Source organism: Megalobrama amblycephala, linkage group LG4, assembly GCF_018812025.1.
Source record: "Megalobrama amblycephala isolate DHTTF-2021 linkage group LG4, ASM1881202v1, whole genome shotgun sequence".
Taxonomy (NCBI): domain Eukaryota; kingdom Metazoa; phylum Chordata; class Actinopteri; order Cypriniformes; family Xenocyprididae; genus Megalobrama; species Megalobrama amblycephala.
In genome coordinates this window covers 36,730,884-36,754,081 of record NC_063047.1, presented here as the reverse complement: position 1 = coordinate 36,754,081, position 23,198 = coordinate 36,730,884, and the positions used below count along the sequence as shown (strand labels likewise).

The following is a 23,198-nucleotide window of genomic DNA, read 5'->3' as shown; positions in this document are numbered from 1 at the left end:
TCCAATGTATGTGGGTAACGCAAAATCCAAAATGTAGCCCAGAGCTGAAGAGGTTAATATGGGAATTTGTTAGTGGATTACAAGCCCTCATTCTCAAAGCAAAAATGTTATCTCCAAACCAGTGATTCATCTTTAAGATTAAGCAGTTGATCTCTGCATATCCACTGAGCTATAAAATCTCAATAGTGACAGCGGCAGATGTGGGAATTAAGTTATGGAATAAAATTCCATTCCAGAGTTCATTTAAGAACTTGAACTGATCAGTGACAGTGAGTGCTCCCTCAAATCACTGTGCAATGAGGACTTGTTATTCTGAAAAGTTATTCCAATTTAAAATAACTGCTTTTTGTTTTAATATGTTTAAAACTGTAACTTATTCCTGTGATGGAGCTGAATTTTCAGCAGACATTACTCCAGTCAGTATCACATGATCTTTCAGAAATCATTATAATATGCTGATTTACTTAATGTTTTATCCCCACATTCTTTGATGAAACATAACAAAAGAACAGCATTTATTTGAAATACAAATTTATTGTAACATTATAAATGCTTTGCTGTCACTTTTAATCAATGTAATGGTTCCTTGCTTCAATGAATCAATTTCTTTAAAATCGAATTTTACAATTCCCATCTTTTGAATGAAGATAAATCTATTTGTTTATAAAATAGAAGGAGAAAGAGCTAGAGGTAAACATGGAACTCTTTGAGGGTGGAAGAGGCAGATTTGTCTGTAGCACTTGCATCTTGACTTTCTTGTGTGAAATTGCTTTGTGACACACTGGGGAAATTTCTTTAAGCCCATAGTGGACAAAAGCGTGAGATTTCATAACTGAAGAAGTGGCACTTTTGAACATGAAGGAAGTGGAATACTCAGCAGCGCGCTTTATTCATTTATTTATTTCATTTCTTGGGAGGATCAGGATTTGGCACGTCTCCTCAATATCCTGAATCTCACCATTTAAGTTCTCAACTGTAGCATCCAAGGCTTTCAGTACAACATATCAGCACTTATCCTTGCCAGCCATGTTTTAATGTTACCTGTCAGAATCGATTTGTGTAAATTATCCACAGTTTATCTTTTCAAATATCGCAACCGTACACAATTAAATCAAGTATCTGAGGGTAGAAATTTGTTTGTAACTGCTGTCAGTTCTCAGTATATCAGCCATGTTGCCAATAACACTCACATTCATTTGACTCATTTGTGTCAAGGCCAGACGTAAGTGGGTGGACCTTGGTGAAATCGAATGGACCCATGTCTTTTCTCAAAAAAAAAAAAAAAAAAAAAAAAAAAAAAAAAAAAAAAATATATATATATATATATATATATATATATATATATATATATATATATATATATTTTTTTTTTTTTTTTTTTTTATGAGGCAATATTTGACTGCTGCATAGCCTAATTAACTGTACAATGACAAAAACAGCACAATAATTTCACAATAAAAGTTCTCAGCATGCACTGTAGCATTAATAAATCATGCACACTATGCTTTACAGTTCACTGTTTAATGCATTATTTGCACTGCTGTTGCTGTTACGGCTCCATTAAGTCATATTGTGTTAACTGCATCACAATGCTTAAGAATGTGGCTGAGTAACTGTTTGTGTGTTGGATGTTATGTATCACACACAATATTTTGCAAAGACATCACACTTTTTAAATTATTGTTTGCCAAGCACATATAACATGAATGAAAAGCAGAATACAACACTGTTTTGGGAAGTTTTATTGTGACTCTGAAAGGAATATAGGTGAGACAATACTGCACGGCATGGGTTAATTATCTGCATGACTCACTAGCCAATGTATTTAAAGTCTCTGTAAGCATAATTCAAATATTTCCTATTTAAATCAATATATTTTAAGTTACACTACTATTCTAACATTTGGGGACAGGATTATTTTTTTTTAAGAAAGTAATACTTTTATTAAAGGTGCCCTAGATTAAAAAATTTAAATTACCTCGGCATAGTTAAATAACAAGAGTTCAGTACATGGAAAAGACATACACTGAGTTTCAAACTCCATTGTTTCCTCCTTCTTATATAAATCTCATTTGTTTAAAAGACCTCTGAAGAACAGGCGAATTTCAACATAACACCGACTGTTACGTAACTGTCGGGGTGTACGCCCCCAATATTTGCATATGCCAGCCCATGTTCCCAACATTATGAAAGGCATTACACAAGGGCAGGCAGTAACGTCTGGATGTGCACATTGCAATCAACAGACTAGGTAAGCAAGCAAGGACAATAGCAAAAAATGGCAGATGGAGCAATAATAACTGACATGATTCATGATAACATGATATTTTTAGTGATATTTGTAAATTGTCTTTCTAAATGTTTCATTAGCATGTTGCTAATGTACTATTAAATGTGGTTAAGGTTACCATCGTTTCTTACTGTATTCACGGAGACAAGAGCCGTTGCTATTTTCATTTTTAAACACTTGCAGTCTGTATAATTCATAAACACAACTTCATTCTTTATAAATCTCTCCAACAGTGTAGCATTAGCCGTTAGCCACGGAGCATATAGCCTCAAACTCATACAGAATCAATATAAACATCAAAATAAACACTGTACTTACGCGATTAGACATGCTGCATGACGAACACTTTGTAAAGATCCATTTTGAGGGTTATATTAGCTGTTTGAACTTTTTTTATGTTGTTTAAGGCAAGCGCGAGCTCTTGAGGCGTGGAGCACCAGATTTAAAGGGCCACACACCCTGTATCGGCTCATTTCTAATTATGCCCCAAAATAGGCAGTTAAAAAAATGAATTTAAAAAAATCTATGGTGTATTTTGAGTTGAAACTTCACAGACACATTCAGGGGACACCTTAGACTTATATTACATCTTTTAAAAAAAAGTTCTAGGGCACCTTTAAGCAAGCATGCATTAAATTGATTAAAAAAATGACAGTAAAGATTTCACAATATTACTGTTTTTACTGTATTTTTGATCAAATAAACGCAGCCGCGGTGAGCATAAGAGACTGTTTAAAAAAAACATTGCTTACTAACTATTAATAAGCAGTAAATTGGGAGTTTATTGAGGGAAAAGTCATAGTTAATAGTCAATACATTTTCCCTATACTGTTACCACTATCGTTCCCTGAATGTTCTGGCAGCTTTGACTGTGTGTGTGTGTGTATATATATATATATATATATATATATATATATATATATATATATATGCTACATGGCTATGGCCTCTCTGTCTCACAGTATAGAGCTTTTAAATCTCTCTGTTTCCTTGGAAATTAAATTTGAAGCATCTCTTTCTGTTTCATTCTCTCTTTGCCTTTCAACTTTTATTTGCACATTAGTCCGAAAAACTTTTTTTAAACCAAAGGTGAAGAATTAAATGTCAAAATCATGATTATGTGGCATTATTGTTGCCTAAAATCTGCCTTTTATCCAACATTAAAAAGGTTTGAATACACAGCATTAAATGTAGTTTCTGCTTTGCAGCATGTTTCTCATACAGACAACATATACTGAAGTGTGTCTTTTTTGTCTGCAGAATAAACCCTGCAGACACCAGTGACAATCCTGAGGGATGATACTGTCAGTAAAACGTAGCACATCACAATATCTTTGAAAATGCCCTCACCACAGCAGAAAGCCTGAATGTTTGAGGTGGGATAATTATGACTGTGCGTGACTCAGCAGATTGTGTCATACCATGGGCTTAATAGGCTGGTTAACCGCTTTAGGTGGTTGAGTTAACTGCAAGCATGCTCCTGTGTGAGATAAGTCATAGTTCATTAAGAGGTAATGAGCAGGGCTGTAAGCCATGCCACTGTCTAGATGGAAGACAGCAGCAGAATACCGCTGTCAGTGCTATATATATATATATATATATATATATATATATATATATATATATATATATACAGAAACTATATATACACACTATAGTGTATGTACATGCACACAAATACTATATACTGTTTAAAAAATAAGCTTGTAAAAGAAGTATCTCCCAGGCTGCATTAATTTGATCAAAAATACAGTAAAAACAGCACCATTGTGGAATATTATTAGTTTAATTTTTATATTAAATTTTTGCATTCTAGTTTCCCAATACGTTACAACAGCGATGATCAAAAGAACATGGACAAAACAGTCACTCGTTGTAAACAAATGTTCAATGACGTACCGAAAGCTCTATGACCAGTCATTTACGCCGTCATCAGCCGGGTATTGATAGCGCGCGGCGCGAGTGCAGGTGAGACCTGAACATCTCACGTTGCTATCTGTGTTTAAACTAAACTCATTTAAACCTTGCCAGTTTTAAAGATTCACACAGCGTGCAAATACTCTTGCAAGTCTAAACGGACAAATTCACACAAAAATTATGTCAACATGCCCATCTTTGTGAGTATCCTAACAAACATAGTAGGTTATGTCTTAGGAGGAAAACGAGACAGACAAGGCATGTGTATCAGTATCAGTGTACTGGATCTTTGAATTATGTCTTAAAGGGACAGCAGTCTGATATTCCTTCTCTCTCTGTTTTAATGTTAATTGAACAACAAAGCACAAAGAAATCACTCTTGACTGAATAGCTTTTGTAACTTCAATAATGTTTAATCTTTATTTAACTATTCAAAGAAGTTTATATGCAGTGTTATTTTATATTTGATTACTTTATTCAATTTCTGTACCTGAAAGCTGTTAGATACCTGAAAAACATGTAAAGCATTATTTTATTTGTATCTTAGCTCTCATGTATTTATTTGTGCTGTTTCTTGTAGTTAGATTATTTGTTTTTATTTTCTTTTTCTTTATTTGACAATTGTCCTATTTTTTTTTTTTTTTTTACTGAACATAGCACATACCGAACTGTACCGAAACCATGACACTAAAACCATGATACAAACCGAACTTTGAGAAATCTGAACTGTCTCACCCCTAATATAGGCTGGGGGGGGGGGGGGGTGTTTTTGAAAAGTGTTTTTTTTTTTTTTTTTTTCATCGAAAATAAATCTTAAACCACAGTTTTAACCTTGAGATTTGAAGTATTAGATAGCTTGGATATTTGACCACTATGTACAATGAAATTAATAGTTCTTAATTTCTGATAGGAATGAAAAATCAATCAGTAGTTACTGATTTTTTTTTAATAGAATAACGAGCTATAAACCTCTACTTTCAATCGCATTTGCTCTCATGTATTTTTGATGACGTTGCATACACATACAAACTTTTAGTCCCCAAGCGAGCACATATGGAGAAATACACGTTTATGTCAGATATCGTTAGATAGAATAGATCCAGGGCCGTACGCAGGGTTTCATAATTACCGAGGTCACAAAAATTTGTTTGCTAGGGGGGTACAGGGGTATGCTCCCCTGAGAAAATTTAGACTTCCCTGGTGTACATATGTGCATTTTAAGACGTTTTAAGGCCAACAAATTGGATAACAATAGCTTTAAAATCATGCCAACAAATACATACATGCATGCACAGATTTGAGGCAGCTTTAATCGCGTGTTTGGTAATTTCATGACAATTTACAACAGAACAACGACGGTGCATGCTCGTAGTTTCTTTTGCACTTTATTTCATCTAAAGTTATTTGCGCCGCGCACTCAAGAATTGCACGCGCAAATGCGGCGGTGCGTGCCGCAAATAAGCACAGTATACGGCTAATTGGACAGTCGTATTCATTTTACTGAGTTTTACTGACATAGCCTGACAACATATCATCTGACCGCAGTTCACTGTTGTTCAACTGAAGCTCCCTCGTTGTCAACTACCTTTTCCACGCTCGTTTGACTTGCGCCTGGCACTGAGGCGAAGTTGGAATGTGCGCCAGAAAAGTGTCCCGTTTTTTTGTGGTCGTGAAGAGACAGTTCTATATAAACGCAGCGTTTTACTTGGCGATGTTTTAAAAAATATTTTTATTTTTGGTATTTTATATGCTCTGTTGGTGGTTTGTGAAGAAGCATAACCCGGGGAGGATATTTATTTATATAAAAATAATTCAGCAGAGGCAGGGATACATAGACCAGAAGGGGGAAAATCTATATTTATTTATTTAAAATATATATATATTATTTATTACTGTGACGGCAAAGCTGAATATTCAGCATCATTACTCCAGTCTTCAGTGTCACATTCTAATATGCTAAAGTCATTATTTATTTTTATTTTTATTTTTTTATCAGTTTAAAACGGTTGCTTAATGTTTTTTGTAGAAATGCGATACATTTGTCTTTGATGAATAGCAGGTTCAAAAGAACAGCATTTATTTAAAATAAGATTTTGTTGTAATAATGTAAAAGTCTTTACTGTCACTTTTGGTAAATTTAATGTATTCTTGTTGAATACAAGTATAAATTTATTTAAAAAAAATCTTACTTACCAATATATTTATATTGATATAAACATTGATTTATTTATGGTTGGTTGGTTGGCAATGGAAACAATACTCATGTACAATAATAAAGTATTCAACAACTCTTTTCAAAGTTTATATGCATTCTCTCATCTGAGGCAAAATCCCACATGCTATTTTGGGTATGAATTTGACTCGTGATTGTATGAATGAATATGGATATCCTACTGCTCAAAAAACATTCACTACTAGGCTTAAGAGATATAAAGTAACCAGTTTAGATGGAAAGGATCTCAGGCAGAAATTACTGTAGCTATATTCATGATATGGTAATTCCTACACGCTACAAGCTACTTTTATTTATTACCTCCTTTTTAAATGCTTTTACTCTTGTTAAAAACTATGATGAAATGACCCTTCACACTAGATAATGCTTTACAATGTACTGTAAGAGAGCTACATATGGCAATTTATCTGTTCAATAAAATATTTTACTCACCTGAGTAATAAAAACACCATCTCCGCATCACTTTTACAACATTTCAAATCCCTCAGTTCTCGCCATCTCTGAAAAACCAAGCCAATGTTGATTTTTTTTTTTTTTTTTTTTGGCCAGCAGACTCTCCTGTGTTTCACCATAAAGAAACAAAACAAAAAAACAGGTGATTCCTCTGAGGTTCGAGATTTAGCTGCTTTCTCCTATCTTAACCCTATGCCACTCCCATACCATACCTGCATCAAAATAGCCGGAGGAACTTTACAGATTGTTTACGGGTATGTCGAGACACACACAGGCGAGTTATGTACAGTATGTATGCAATTCCCCTTGAAAACCATCCTGACAGGTCTAAAATATGCTAATTGGCTTATTGTGAATCAGGGTAAGACAAAAACACATTTTAGGAGAAGTATTGATGATGTATTGACTCATTATTTAAATTTTGAAAAAAAAAAAAAAAGTCACATAGTTTACCTTTTAACTGACATCTAATGTGTTCATGAAGGCAGATATGTTATTTACTGGAATCAGTAGAGTCTGTGGTGTTTGTGTCTGTTTATGTCTGTGCAGGACTCTCATTCTCCTACCACCCACCACAACAACTTAAAAACCCTGTCGGTGGCTGGAGAATTGAGATCATGATTGGTAAACGACTTTTGTGTGATTGTGTGTCAGGCTGATAAACAGCCTTTGGGAATTACAGCCGTTTTATGTCCACCGTCCGCATCCGAATCAATTTCCGCAAAACTGACAAATATTGCCCTGCCAGATGTTTCCAATGGCCCCTCCACACATGGCACCGGTGTGTATCTCCATTAGATAAAGTGACTCCAGCATCTGTGGCCATTATGAGCATGAAGTATCACCCAGTCATGGCCTTTTAGTCACACAGTTTTAATTGGTCACCCCTGTTTTTGTCTTGTGCAAGTCTGTGAATGAATAGATTGAGATTAATTTGGTGTATAATTAACATTATTGGTTGGCCGTGTCACCAGAATATTATATCATGGTAGGAGTAATTTTATATCACAGTGACGAATATATGATTGTATAGTTTGTTTTTTCATAAACTAAAAATATTGAATAGCAATGTAGTGATGCCTATTTTTTGATAATCCAGCAAATTAAATATTTTACAAATGAATGATTCTTTCTATCATTTCATTATTGTATTTAATTTTTTTTTTTTTTTTTTTTTTTTTTTTTCTGGTGTGATGGTCAAAAAGCAAAAGATAAGATTATTCAGAACAAATGAATGATAAATCTGGCATCAGAATAAGTTAGAGGTCCTTTAATGAACCTTTTACAAAATTAGACACGCTACAAGCTACTTTTATTTATTACCTCCTTTTTAAATGGCTTGTTTTTATTTTTACTCTTGTTAAAAAAAATCAACTTGTGAGATATAACTTTGTATCAAAGACTATTTTGAATATTCAAAGGTGAAGATCTCTCCATGAGTAATGCAAGTAAAAATCCGTGAGTGATGTGCAAATTACTGTTACAATTATTTCTAATTAATGTACAAGCCTGCAAGCATGTCAAACTAAGATTTCACAGAAATTAGAAAAGTGATTGTTCTTTCAAAAACGTGACGTGTTCTCCCAGCATGTGCTCTATATAGCCGCCGTCAGTGGTTTAGTGAGTTTCTGATACATCTTCAAAGAGACTTAAAGGCTAGGAGAACGAATTCAGCTAGTGATTTGTGTGGCCCCTCAAAGTCCCAGCCCATTGCTCACACACAGTAGGATGGTGAATTAGCTGTCATCAAGTGTAGCTGACTGTGAAGCAACGCGCACACACACACGCTCCCCACTCAGCGATAACAAATCATTTTAAACCCTGTATTATGACTATTACTTTTCCCCCATTTCATGGCTGTCTGTCTACGAGCTTGAGCTGTCTTCCCATTCCCTTCCACACTCTGAGCACTCAGCTCCGCTCCACGCCCTGTCCCTCAGGAGCCTCTCAGACAGCTTTTTACCTCTAGGGAAAACAAAGACTTGACTGACTGCTTTCACTCGCTGTTTGAAGGCAGACTAAATGCCTTAACTCAGTCTAGGGTCTTCAAGCGTTTCTCCATTAGTTAGACAGAGGAGTTAAGCTGAGAAATAGTGTGGGAGTTATTTTGAAAGGCTCATTACGTGCAGATCACTTCTTTGCTCAACGATGGAGGTTTATGTGTACATATGTAGAGTGTGATAGATGGGGATGTGCCATATGTGCACAAGTGTATGCATTAATACATGTGCATGCATTCAGGCAGGTGAACACTGTGAGTTGAGCATCAGCATGTGCTCATTTCCATATTGCTCTCGGTCTCCCTCCTGTCATGAAGCCATGCAAGAAGGACATTAGTGCTTCTCTTTCTCTATCTCTCTCTCTCTCTCTCTGGTGCATGCTGGAAGTGTGGAGTGTGTAGGAGGGAGCTGATTTGAAATTTCTTTATTTTAATTTAGTCTTTTGCATTCTACTGCATATATTTAATACATCACTGGTTCTCAACTGATGGGTCGTGACCCTAAAAATGGCTCGCAGGATAGTTGTGATAGGGTCACGCACAGCAGGGAAATAAAACAATGCTGAATGCAAAGCATAAAATGTAACTAACCATATAATCATGCATGGTTATATCCAAATAAATAGTCTTTAAAAGGGAAGGGAAAAACATTTTCCATATTTTGTTGTTAAAGACCATATGTCCAATAATACAGCTAATATTATTTAGTTTAGTACATTGTTTCTTTCATGTGTTAGACTCATAAATCACTACTGTTGTTTATACATTTTGGCATGTAAATAAACAAGCAAACAAAAAATGTATTAATAAAAATAAAAAATACATTTATTATGCATATAATTGAGCTTAGGGTAGTATTAATACTGTGTAGTGTTTTGGGGGGATTTTAATGAATAGTGTATCATAAACATAGTATTTGTAATTGTTCCATGTGTTATGATAAGTCATACTTGTGTTGTTGCTTAGGCAATTACCAAATATGTATGTGGTAGGGGTGTAACGATACGCTCAGCTCACGATACGGTACGTATCTCGATACGGAGTTCACGATACGATACGTATCACCATATTTTAAACAAAATGAAACTGAAATTCAAACAAGATTTATTCAAAAAACATTAACAAATTTCAATAATTTTTCTTGTTGTACATACAAGATCACATTTCAAGGTTTAATAAAAACCTTCTGTATTCAGATCAACAGCTGAATAGGTCTGTCTGTCACTGAAAAAGAATGTTAAATTTAACATGAACTTAGAATTATGAATAGGGACCGTTCACATATCGCGTCTAAAAACGCGTGGAAGGTGCCGCACCGCTTCTCCTTCTTTCCAAAGCGCTTGCGCTCCCGTGGCGTCGGCCGTTGCTATGCAACCATGAGTCGTGCTCTCGAAGAGGATCAGGAAGTTTCTGCAAAGGATAAATGATTTCTAGCCCTTGTATTAGCTTTACTACTAGATATATTTATGGAGATATATAAAAACCACCCTGTACAGCTATGATCAGCTGTTCGGCTGAGCTTTTGATGTTTTGTTACGGAAAGGCCATAGCTGATCGGTTGATTCTTGTCACACGGCCTGCGGTGCGCTTGCGGCATTCTGAAAAGTTGAGAATTGTTCATCTCGATGCGCCTGGAAAACGCACCGGATGCGCGTCGCGACCGCGTTGATCCCATTATGAGCGCGCCTGCCGCGTGGCTACCAAGCGGCAACCTCCCCCTTTCTCTCGTGAAGCCAATACGGAAGTAACTTAAACTGCGATTCATCGACTGGCCGCTAGGGACAGGCTCCAAAAGAGAGCAGAATCTCATAGAGTCCCATGTTAAATTGGCCAAGTTTATAGCAGAAAAAAACATGTTTACAAGTTGGTTCAAATTGTGGTTTTGGTCTATACTGCTATTTTTGCCCTTCATGACAACTCTGAGGGGGGTGAATTTTTTTATAACTTATCCGTTTAAATTATATTAAGCCTTAAAGTTCTGCATAATTAAGGGCGTGGTCACTTGAGTGACAGGTAGATTGCGCTGCTGTCTGAGCCGTCATGTTACCTCAGCTGCCGCTGAATTTGGCATCTCAGCCGTTTTTGTGCTTTTTTTTCTCGATTATTTTATACAATTATAAAATATGGCTTTCTGCATAATATTCGAGACTGATGTGTGTCTGTGTAGATGTGCATGCATGCGGAAGAGACACAGAACACACGTTGTTGGATCGTGGCATTGGCTGAAAGTTTTGATTGTGAGATTTAATGACAATACCAGGAGGATATACAACTCTGACAGCACTGCTTGGATATTATAACTAAAACTGCTGCACTATTTTGAAAAAAAATATACTTTGGACACAGGCACATTTGTTTGTTAGATACGATCGCTGCTCAGATTGCATCCTTTCTTGAAGAACGATGACAGAGAGCAGATCATTCAGAAGAAATGTGAAATGTTTTTTTGTTTTGCAATGGACACTCATATTTTACCCAAGTGCCACAGATTGGATTCATCTCGCGATCTCTATTTCATTATAAAGGTATGAAGTCCCATTTTGATTTTCCATGTTGTTATTTGCACAACCAACACTACTGGTGTTGGAGCATCTATATCTTAAAAAACACTGTAGATTGACAGTAAACCTTTAGAATGTTCTGATGATAAAACTTATCTTCATTAATATTTTAGATCGTATCTAAGATAGATAGATAGCTCCTTTGCTTGCTAACATGGTCACGTCGAGCTAGGCGGGCGTGGTTTCAGCAACCAGTCATATCAACTCAAACCACCTCCCCGCCTCTTTGCCCATTTTCAGTTATCCGGGAGTGACGTGCGGTGACGCACAGCTAAGATGGCCGCGGCCTCATTTAGGCGTCAAAACTGCTGTTCAGAACTCTATGGGTGACGTCACAGACGCTACGTCCATATTTTTTTACAGTCTATGGTGGCTACATTTGAAATAACTGACATGCACGCGGAAAAGACGCAATATGTGAACGGCCCCGCGGAACTTCTTAAAGCAAAGCATCGCAAGCATCTTTTGCTTTTCTGTGAGCACAGCTGTTGCTGTGGCACTGCAGTAAAGGAAAGCCACGACTTTTCTCACGCGACCATGCAAGAGACTGACGCGAGAAACATTTAAACCTGCTTGCAAGATTCAATGTGTGCCCGAAACACTTACTGAACTAGAGAGCTGATTGAGACAGACCATTTATATGCGGTGACAACCGGCTTCTCTCACTCCCACCTTGCAGAGTAGGTCACAGCTCAACCAATAAGATTAGACTGCCGTCATATCGTAAAAGCATCGCCATCACTCTATGATGCATATCGTAACATTTTTGCATCGCGATATATCGTACTGCGATAAATCGTTACACCCCTAGTATGTGGGCATGTATGTATCTAAATAAAAGCCAACAAATAAGATCAATTTATTAGCTTTGCATTTCAATGTGCTTAGGGTGATGTTAATAAAATGTATTGTTTTGGGCCCATTTTGTTTAATAGTGTAAGATAAACAGTATTTGCTCCATGTATTATGGTAAGTCATACTTCTGCTTTTGGATGGATGGATGGATGGATGGATGGATGGATAGATAGATAGATAGATAGATAGATAGATAGATAGATAGATAGATAGATAGATAGATAGATAGATAGATAGATAGATAGATAGATAGATAGATAGATAGATAGATAGGATATTAACTAGGGCTGCACGATTTATCGCAAAATACGGAAAATAACAGAACTTAAACGCGATTATCCCTTAAACGTGATTCTTAGTGTGATTATGAAGTCACAAAGGCTGCTATTATTTTTTTTTTTTATGTGCAGCTTGTCAATGAAGTATGGCTCCAAATGCTAATCCATCTGAAAGCACTGCGAGTTTGAGTCGCTTATTATGTACTTTTTAAAAATGCAGGGAGGGCATATTTGGAGTTTCTGTGCAAGAGCTCCCTCTGGCTTTCAGATGAAAAAGCATTTACTTGTGATCACAGAGCCGTACAGCTCTGACAAGCTGTGCATAAAAATAATCACAGTCTTTGCTAAATCGCGTGCGGTTTAATTGCGATAAATCATGCAGCCCTAATATTAACTGTTGTTGTGCTTTGTGTAGTATTAATATAGTGTTTTTTGGAGACATTTTGTTGTGAATTGTGTAGTGTGTTGGGTTACCACCTGATGTCCGATAAAAATTCTAGGTCCTGAAGCAAAAGCAGCTTAGAATCACTGTTTTACATGATCTTATCTTAGATTTCCCCCCCCTGTTCTTCCACTAAGCTCTTAAATTTGAGTAATGGTGTCTGTTAAACCAGAGCTGAGTTGCACTGAGTCGTAACCTACACAACAGTTTGGTTTGGCATGATGTCAGTCCCTGTGGGCACGTCCTCCATCTCTCCCACAGCAGGTTCAGTTATGTGCTTCAGATTAACAGTAACATTGAGGATGTGCCCTGCTGTGGAAGAGCAAACTCACAATGGCAGCATGAAGTGAAGGGGTGAAGCCAATTATGCTATGGTTAAACTTGTTTAACTAGACCCATTTTATAGACACACAGAGTTGACATACGTATTTACAAAACACCTACAATGAAGGGAATAACATGCACTGTACATTTGAATGTGATTATTGATTTGTGTGCATAGTTGACTGAATACATGATGCAGGTTGACTGACATGAAGGAGTGGCAGTGAAAAGACACAGTAGGAGCCTTTGCCAGTCCAGCTGCTTTTCTGTGATGTGCAGGAAAGGTTTATAGAATAAAAACATAGTTTCCATCCCATGTGTTTGAAAGAACAAAATCGTCATTTGCAAAATATTTTAAAAAAATGTAAAAAAAAAAAAAAAATGTTTGCTTCAAACAGTGAAGCCACTTTGGCTTTTTCATACAAATCATAAATTGCTTGCATCTCAGAGTGTGCAGACGAAATGCAATAAATGCTCTCATGTTATCTAGGGTTCGGAGGTGGATGCCTGGTGTTTTTGACGCAATCATGTGAGACAGTTCTGGGAGGTATATACCAAACCATTTTGATGACTTTGGCTCAGGCATTTCCGATTGGATCAAACCAACATTTGAGATGCTGTGCAATGAATTTGGTCCACTGGTTAGTTCAGTAATCCAATCACACCCTATGTTGAGGCAAACTGATGTGAGTTTTTTGTTGCGCATCGAGCAATTAGCTCTTAATTTGTTACCATGGTTACTGATTTAGTTGCACACCTGTTTCTAGTTTGCTTAGTTAACCTGTGTATATGAAGCCCTCGGACAAATTATATAATATGAACACAGTCCACTGGGGACAGGGGGAGGGGGGAGCAATTGAACTTGGCTTCGGTCCAGGCAATCGAACCAAGTGTGAAAGCGCCCTAAGTAATTCTTTGTCTGTTCTTGTTGTTATCATAGTGGTTTGCTTCTTCATCCATGTTTGCCTGTTTCTCCTGTGTTTTTTTTTTTTTTCTTTCTTTTTTTTTTTCATTGTCAATAAAAGGTACTGCTGCACATATATATTCATTCACTGGTTAAAATTGACTTTTAATTTTAATGACTTTTTTTCACATTTTTCATGATTTTACTGATAACCAAAATGTCTTGTAATTGAAAATCACAAAAAATAAAGTATTCAAAATGTTGTACACTTGCTGAATATAAAGGAGAAAGTATGTAAGAGATAAATTGCTCAAAAATGACACCATTGCCTGTCTCCGTCAGACACATCTAGGAAACCTAGAAATGTCTTGTCAGTGTATATAATTTTAAACTTAAATTAGTAGGTTTTTAATTAGTAGTTAAAGGTCCCGTTCTTCGTGATCCCATGTTTCAAACTTTAGTTAGTGTGTAATGTTGTTGTTAGAGTATAAATAAAATCTGTAAAATTTTAAAGCTTAAAGTTCAATGCCAAGCGAGATATTTTATTTAACAGAAGTCGCCTACATCGAACGGCCAGTTTGGACTACATCCCTCTACTTCCTTCTTTAATGACGTCACTAAAACAGTTTTTTGACTAACCTCCGCCCACAGGAATACACAAAAAAGGGGGCGTGGTCTTGTTGCGCTCCCACGGAGAAGAGCAAGAGTTGCGTTTGTAGAGTGTGTTTGTTGCCATGTCGTCGAAACGCTGTTATTTTCATCCCGCAGTCCAATTACCTTTGTTTGGCCTTCCCAGGGACGCTGTACTTAGAGATCAATGGTTACAATTTATGTTTAACTCGGTTCCCGAAAATTATAATCCACATGTAAAACTATGTGCAGCACATTTTGCTGAGGACAGCTTCCTCAATCTCAATCAGTTTAATGCCGGATTCGCACAAAGATTATTCTTGAAAGATGGAGCAGAAGCTGCTGTCGAATCACAACACAGGAACTGCTGGCACAATCAGAACTCGTTACGTATTTCTGAAGGAGGGACTTCATAGAACAAGGAAGTCATCAGCCCGTTTTTATGACAGTGGAAACAGCGGTATACAGATAAGTAAATTATGTGAAAAATACTGTGTTTTTTTACACACGAAACATGAACACATGTTATATTGCACACTATAAACACAATCAAAGCTTCAAAAAAACACAAAAAACGGGACCTTTAAGTTAGTAGCATTGCTACTTTTAGTTATTTCCTCCACAACACTGGTTACCGAAAGCATTTGTGATCCATTGTGCTTGCAGTTTACCTGTGTGGTGTTTTAGAAAAAGATCAGAAAAGATGGCTTTGATATTCTACAGGCTAGCTACAAAACTAAGATACTCCCAGAAGGCTGTCAGGTTGCGTGGCCTACTTTAAAACCAGAGGCCTGTAGCTATTCAATGTGCAGAGCTCAAAATACTTGCTAAAATACTAAAAATGCACCTCAAGTAGAATCAGTGGTGTCCTGAAAGGATCAGTCCTATTAAACATAACAAAACAAATCTGTATATGGTGATTTTGTTTTCGAGGGACATGTCTTTTCTTAGGTCAGCTTTATAGTTTGCAGTAGAGCCCTACTTTAAAGATAAACTGCAAAGCTATGTGGTATTACAGCTGTAGTTTGTCAAACACAATATGTTCAAAGACTCAAAGGATGCTCTGTGGGTATATGACAAAGTTTAATCAGCCAGATATTTTCCTAGCATGGAATGGTTTTTCTGTCTTGTCTCAGGGTTCCTAGGAATGTATAATGGAACAAGGCATGGCTTTAACAGCCAGCGGTGTACTTCAGAAACAGTGACTATGAAATGAAGAACTGGGAGTGTCTAGTGGAAACAGTTTTTGGCAGGTTGTCTAAATGGAAATGCTGGCTGTAGGGTTTCCACGACTACTGGTCTGGAAGAGCAGTTGACTAGTCGGCTAGTCATTGTTTACCTTGTATAAATGACTCTCATCTTGCAGTATAAGCAATCTTTGTGTGAGAGCAGTGATGTCTGGATGTCAGAGAAACGAATGGGTCCATATCTCCATTACTAGATTCATGCCACTTGTACTGTCGTAAACAGTGCAAAAACAGTCCTGTCCTACTCATTTATGGTTTCTGTCAGCCTTTGGCCAACACTTGATTAGTATCAGCGATGTTTGCAAGAATTTAGGCTTGTGTGTCAACGCTCTAAATGGATCCCTTGCCTGGTGTACGTGATTTGTGTATGTGTAGTTCCAATGGAAGTGTTCCAGTTCCGCTTTATTTGCACTTCTGCATAATTACAAATTGGCATGACCGTTACAGGTCATCATACAAATGGGGTGGGGTGGGGGACTGATCAAACAAGTTGTGATTTTTTCTTATAAAATTGCAATTTAAATAATTATTTAATTAAATTGCAGCTTTTGCGATTTGATAAGCTACAATGTGATTGCGGCTTTATTTTGATTTATCATGCAGCCCTATGCTGAAGTGTGTGTGTGTGTGTGTGTGTGTGTGTGTGTGTGTGTGTATATATGTATGTATATACAACGATCAGGCATAACATTATGACCACTGACAGGTGAAGTGAATAACACTGATTATCTCTTCATCATGGCACCTGTTAGTGGGTAGGACATATTAGGCAGCAAGTGAACATTTTGTCCTCAAAGTTGGTGTTAGAAGCAGGAAAAATGGGCAGGTATAAGGATTTGAGCGAGTTTGATAAGGGCCAAATTGTGATGGCTAGACGAATGGGTCAGAGCATCTCCAAAACTGCAGCTCTTGTGGGGTGTTCCCGGTCTGCAGTGGTCAGTTTCTATCAAAAGTGGTCCAAGGAAGGAACAGTAGTGAACCGGTGACAGGATCATGGGCGGCCAAGGTTCAGTGATGCACGTGGGGAGCGAAGGCTGGCCCGTGTAGTCCAATCCAACAGACAAGCTACTGTAGCTCAAACTGCTCAAGACGCTAATGCTGGTCCTGATAGAAAGGTGTCAGAATAAACAGTGCATCACAGTTTGTTGCGTATGGGGCTGCAAACCAGTCAGGGTGCCCATGCTGACCCCTGTCCACCGCCGAAAGCACCAACTGTAGGCATGTGAGCATCACAACTGGACCACGGAACAATGGAAGAAGGTGGCCTGGTCTGATGAATCATGTTTTCTTTTGCGTCACGTGGATGGCCAGGTGCGTGTGCATCGCTTACCTGGGGAACACATGGCACCAGGATGCACTATGGGAAGGCAAGCCGGCGGAGGCAGTGTGATGCTTTGGGCAATGTTCTGCTGGGAAACCTTGGGTCCTGCCATCTATGTGGATGTTAATTTGACACATACCACCTACCTAAGCATTGTTGCAGACCATGTATACCCAAATGGCTTCCAAATTCTCCAGATCTCAATCCAATCGAGCATCTGTGGGATGTGCTGAACAAACAAGTCTGATCCATGGGGGGCCCACCTCGCAACTTACAGGACTTAAAGGATCTGCTGCTAACATCCTGGTGCCAGATACCACAGCACACCTTCAGCGGTGCACAATACAATACAACACAATATTAGGAAGGTGGTCATAATGTTATGATTGATTGTGTATGTGTATGTATATAGTTAAACAGTCTGTGTAAATATGTCTTAATGCCACTTCAGGTGCAGCTTCTGTGTCTCCTCTGCAGTGTAGCAATGGATTTGGTTGATATTGATTTCATTTCATCAGCATCAGGCCAGGAATCTTTGCTGCCAAAGAGAAAAGACTCAACTATTCTGGCAATATTGAGCACCCACAGTTCTCCATTCGCAGATCTGCACCTAGCAGGTCACCGAATCAGTCTTCCAAAGCTGCTCTGCTCTTGAACTCTTATCTCTGAGGTTGGCTTGTTTTCTTCACACCAGTCTATTACCTAGTCCCACTTGTTTCATGACATCCAATAGTTATCATTGGCCAATGAGACAGAGGACTGTAAGGTGTCTCTCTTTGAACTATCCAGCGCTCGCTTCACTTCACAGCTGCGCAACTCAGAACACAGTCGGAGTTATATTAATAAATATCCTGACGCATCCAAGCTTTATAATTGCAGTGAACGGGACCAATGAGTATAAAGCTGAAGAAAATAAATCCATCCATCATAAACGTACTCCACACAGCTCCGGGGGGTTAATAAAGGCCTTCTGGAGCAAAGCGATGCATTTGTGGAAAAAAAAAAAAAACATCCATATTGAACAAGTTATAAAGTAAAATAGCTTCCGCCAGACTGCCTTCCGTATTCAACTTACGAAGAAAGTGTAATGCCTCTCGCGGTTAAAAAAACTTATACTACGTCCTACACCTTCCGTATTCAACTTACGAAAAAAGCGTAAAGCTTTTTCTGATGAGGATTTTCAGTGACTCTTACTGCAAGTTACATCGTCACAATAAGAAAGCAAAGACTAACACAACTTCCATTTCATGCAGCAACTTCTCAGAAACGAACCAAGCCATCATTGCTATTCGGTTGTTAAGTCTGATGTCATGCGGCAGCGCTTCCGGGTCCTAACGCTCTATCTCATACCACAAGAAAACAACAAATAGTGGTAATATACACACACGATGTGGTTTAATACTACAAAAAATTATAATCATAACCTTTATCTCCATACCAAAATTCCAGATGGCCAGACAATGATTCATCTTTTTTAAATCGTTAAAATAGTAATGTCTGTGACGCTGTGAGCACGGAGACTGTTGTGTAGACTATAAGTATTTAAAATGTTTAACTTTTTAAAATGATTGATGTTTAATATGAATAAATAGCGCTCATAAGCGGCCGTCGATGGCATTCTCAAGTGAAACGAGTCGAGGCTTGGACCCAGAAACGGCGTTCTTTATGTCACGACTTAACAAGCGGATATGCAGCTCTAACGTGACGTTTGTAATAAGTAATGGATATTGGACACAAACTTGGACACAACGGCATACTGAATCTGTGTGTTCAGTAAAACCTCAAGGTTTTTGAGGCTGTCTGAGTTTATTTTGCGAGTACTAAAATGATTAAAACCGAACCTAAAACTGAAATAAAAATAAATTCAAGCTATATAGAAATGTAACAATACTAAAATAAAACCATAAACAAGACTCTTTCTGTATCTTTCTTTGTCTCTGAATCTGTTCTTCTCTCTCTCTTTTGTTCTTTCTTGCCCTCGCTCAGATTAACCTACAGAGGAGGATGCGGGTCACAGGAGTGATCACCCAAGGAGCCAAGCGCATCGGGAGCCCAGAATATGTTAAGTCGTACAAAGTGGCCTACAGCGATGACGGAAAGACCTGGAGGACATACAAAGTCAAGGGCACGGAGGAAGATATAGTGAGACATTTTTTAATTAGCGAAAAATAGCCACATCAGTCACTCAGCATGTGCTTTTGCTTCCCTCTACGCTGTATGCATTTTCAGGCTGGATTTTAAGGGGATAAATGAGAGCTGTCAGGGCCTCAGAGGACATATGGTGTCCATCATCTCAGATGCCATCTTTTTTATTATTAGACAGTGTCCAAATCTCCTCTAATAAGTTTGAGTAGTTACCATTTTGATCATTTCAGACACTGTTTTGTTATTAGGGGATATTAGCCATTAGGTTATATTGTATTGTCTTGTATTATATATTCATGCTTTAAACAACAGTGATAATTTCATCAAAGTATTTACATACCAAATTTTGATCAGTATTCTCTTTTGCATCTATTTTGCATACTTAAAGAGTAGCCACCAAAAACTCATCATTTATTCACTCTTATGTCATTTCAAACCTCTATGACTTTCTTTCTTCTGTGGAACATAAAATAATATATTCTGAAGATTGTTGGCTTCCATTATTTGGACAAAAATTACAATGGAGATCAATGGGAACCGAAACATTTTGGTTACAAATATTCTTCAAAATATCTTCTGTTATATTAGATATCTTCTCATACAAGTTTAGAGTTGATAGAAAAATGGATAAATGACTTAGATTTGGTGCTAGTAAATGCACTTTTGATTAAAGACCAGAACAATAAATTGGGATGACTGTGATGGAGCAGCACTGACTTCTCTTTGCTTTCTCATCTTGTGAAATCTCTGCACAATCTCCTTCCAGATCTTCCGTGGGAATATTGATAACAACACTCCATATGCCAATTCCTTCACCCCTCCTATCGAGGCGCAGTATGTGAGGATCTACCCGCAGGTCTGCAGGAGGCACTGCACTCTTCGCATGGAGCTCCTGGGTTGTGAGCTCACGGGTAATTCACCTCAATGGACAGCATACATCTTTCTGAGAGCATGTCCAAAGGGGACTTTAAAATGGTGTTGTGCCTCTGAAGCATTGTCCAGACTGTCAATAAAATGCAACACAACAGGATTGATGTCAGTTCTGTTTTCTCTAACCCAATTCAGGGAATTTATTTTATAGGGATGATCTAAATAAAAGGAGAGCTCAACAATAAGGATTTTATTTTCTTTCTGTTGGTCCAATTGTAGTTTGTGCCAGTATTTCGGATTTTTACTTGCACTGCTAATGCCCCCACCACAAAAGTGATCAATTATTTTAGTACTTGAATCTTTGTAAGTATATATATATATATATATATATATATATATATATATATATATATATATATATATATAAAAACCCAAAAAAATTATTAGGGTTTTTAATTTAAATAATAGCTAGAAATCATCCAGCTATAATATAACTTTATGACAGTTATAAATTAAAAACACTTTTGCTGTAAAAATGTTTGCATTCAGTTTTCAAGACTTTCACATTTAATTTCAACAAAACCTCATCTGTGTATTCATTCAGATAGGTATGACTCTAATCTTTAAAGTGTTAGTTCACCCAAAAATGAAAACCCGTAAGACCTTTGTTTATCTTCAGAACACAAATTAAGATATTTTTTTAATGAAATCCAAGAGGGTTTTTTTATCTTCAATTGAAAGCAATGAAATAACCACATTCAAGGTGCAGAAAAGTAGTAAAAACATTGTTAAAATAGTCAACGTGACTACAGTGGTTCAACCTTATTATGTTATTCTTGTCGCTTCATAACATTAAGGTTGAACCACTGTAGTCACGTTGACTATTTTTACGGTGTCCTTACAACCTTTGTGGACCTTGAATGATGGTAATTATGTTGCTTTCTATGGGGAATAAAAAAAAAAAAAAAACCTTAGATTTCATTAAAAATGTCGGGTGTGGAATGACATGAGGGTGAATACTTAATGACAGAAATTAAATTTTTGGGTGAAGTAACCCTTTAAAATTCCAGCAATCTTCAAAACATGAAAGCAAATATTTAGGTTAAAAGACATAAAAACACATATTAATGATCAATATGAACATAGGATGTAAGAACACAGTGCTGGCCCAATTGGGAAAGTAAAAGTTTCATAAACTGTCCTGATTCTTTTTCACACTGGCCTTGGGCGATTCTTATTGTTGAGCCCTGAAAAGGCACACAATTTCATAATATAATTCATATTATTTTCAAGCTCAATATTTGAGCATGAGATGGTCTTTGTTACGTTTGCTGGTGTAGAGATGAGGCAGATACGGATTTCCACAATACATTCAATACTTTAATATAAACGAAGGCAGAGAACACCATACAAAACACTAACACAAACAGAGAACGGACGAGGAGTGAAGGGAGTGAGTGCAATATATGGGGAGTGCTGACAATAGAGTCCAGGTGCAGGTGATGAGTGCTGATGAGGAGCTGATGAGGGAAGTGAGTGCAGGTGTGGAGAACAGGAGGATCTTGGGAATTGAAGTCCAGGGAAACAAGGGTTCTGTGACATTACCCCCCCTCCCGGTAGGCGCGTCCTCGCGCCGTAGATGAAACAACCGGGAGGGGGCGGGCGCCCTGGAGACCTCAAGCTGGTGCAGGGGGAGGAGCAAACTGGAGTGGAGGTCTCCAGGGCAGGTTCAAGGGAAGCCATGGCAGGTCAGGGGCTGAAGGCAGCCATGGCGGGTCAGGGGCTGAAGGCAGCCATGGCGGGTCAGGGGCTGAAGGCAGCCATGGCGGGTCAGGGGCTGAAGGCAGCCATGGCGGGTCAGGGGCTGAAGGCAGCCATGGCGGGTCAGGGGCTGAAGGCAGCCATGGCGGGTCAGGGGCTGAAGGCAGCCATGGCGGGTCAGGGGCTGAAGGCAGCCATGGCGGGTCAGGGGCTGAAGGCAGCCATGGCGGGTCAGGGGCTGAAGGCAGCCATGGCGGGTCAGGGGCTGAAGGCAGCCATGGCGGGTCAGGGGCTGAAGGCAGCCATGGCGGGTCAGGGGCTGAAGGCAGCCATGGCGGGTCAGGGGCTGAAGGCAGCCATGGCGGGTCAGGGGCTGAAGGCAGCCATGGCGGGTCAGGGGCTGAAGGCAGCCATGGCGGGTCAGGTGCAGCGGGCAGCCATGGCGGGTCAGGTGCAGCGGGCAGCCATGGCGGGTCAGGTGCAGCGGGCAGACATGCAGCGGGCATACATGGCGGGTCAGGTGCAGCGGGCATACATGGCGGGTCAGGTGCAGCGGGCCATGGCGGGTCAGGTGCAGCGGGCAGCCATGGCGGGTCAGGTGCAGCGGGCAGCCATGGCGGGTCAGGTGCAGCGGGCAGCCATGGCGGGTCAGGAGCCGAAGCCTTCGAGGCGTTGAGCCCAGGCGTCGCTGAAGGACTGGCGGGTGATGGCGGAACCGAAGGCTCCGCCGACCGAAGCGCAGCCGGGGCTCCAGAAGGCCGCAGTGAAAGCAGGAGGACAGCCAACAAAACGAACACTGGGGGGAGTGAGGAGGCCAACTGAATCCGAGGGACGGAGTGACGGAGCGGAGACGGAGGAGTGTAGTCCAGAGGGGAGGGCAGGCTGATGAATGACCAAGGTGTGAGTGGAGGCAGGATGGATACTGGTGAAGCTGGAGGACTGAAGGGCAACGGTGGAGCAGAGGGAGG

At 38.8% G+C, this 23,198-nt stretch overlaps 1 protein-coding gene across 3 annotated transcripts in view; it reads left to right on the top strand.

Moving 5' to 3' along the window:
• edil3a (EGF-like repeats and discoidin I-like domains 3a) overlaps positions 1-23,198 on the top strand; it is a 224,477-nt gene that overhangs the window by 160,588 nt on the left and 40,691 nt on the right. For all 3 annotated transcript variants that reach the window (XM_048189138.1, XM_048189137.1, XM_048189139.1), the window contains 2 exons: positions 19,441-19,596; positions 20,366-20,510. In XM_048189138.1, coding sequence (XP_048045095.1) covers positions 19,441-19,596; positions 20,366-20,510 — 301 coding nt within the window. The remainder of the gene's footprint in view (positions 1-19,440; positions 19,597-20,365; positions 20,511-23,198) is intronic.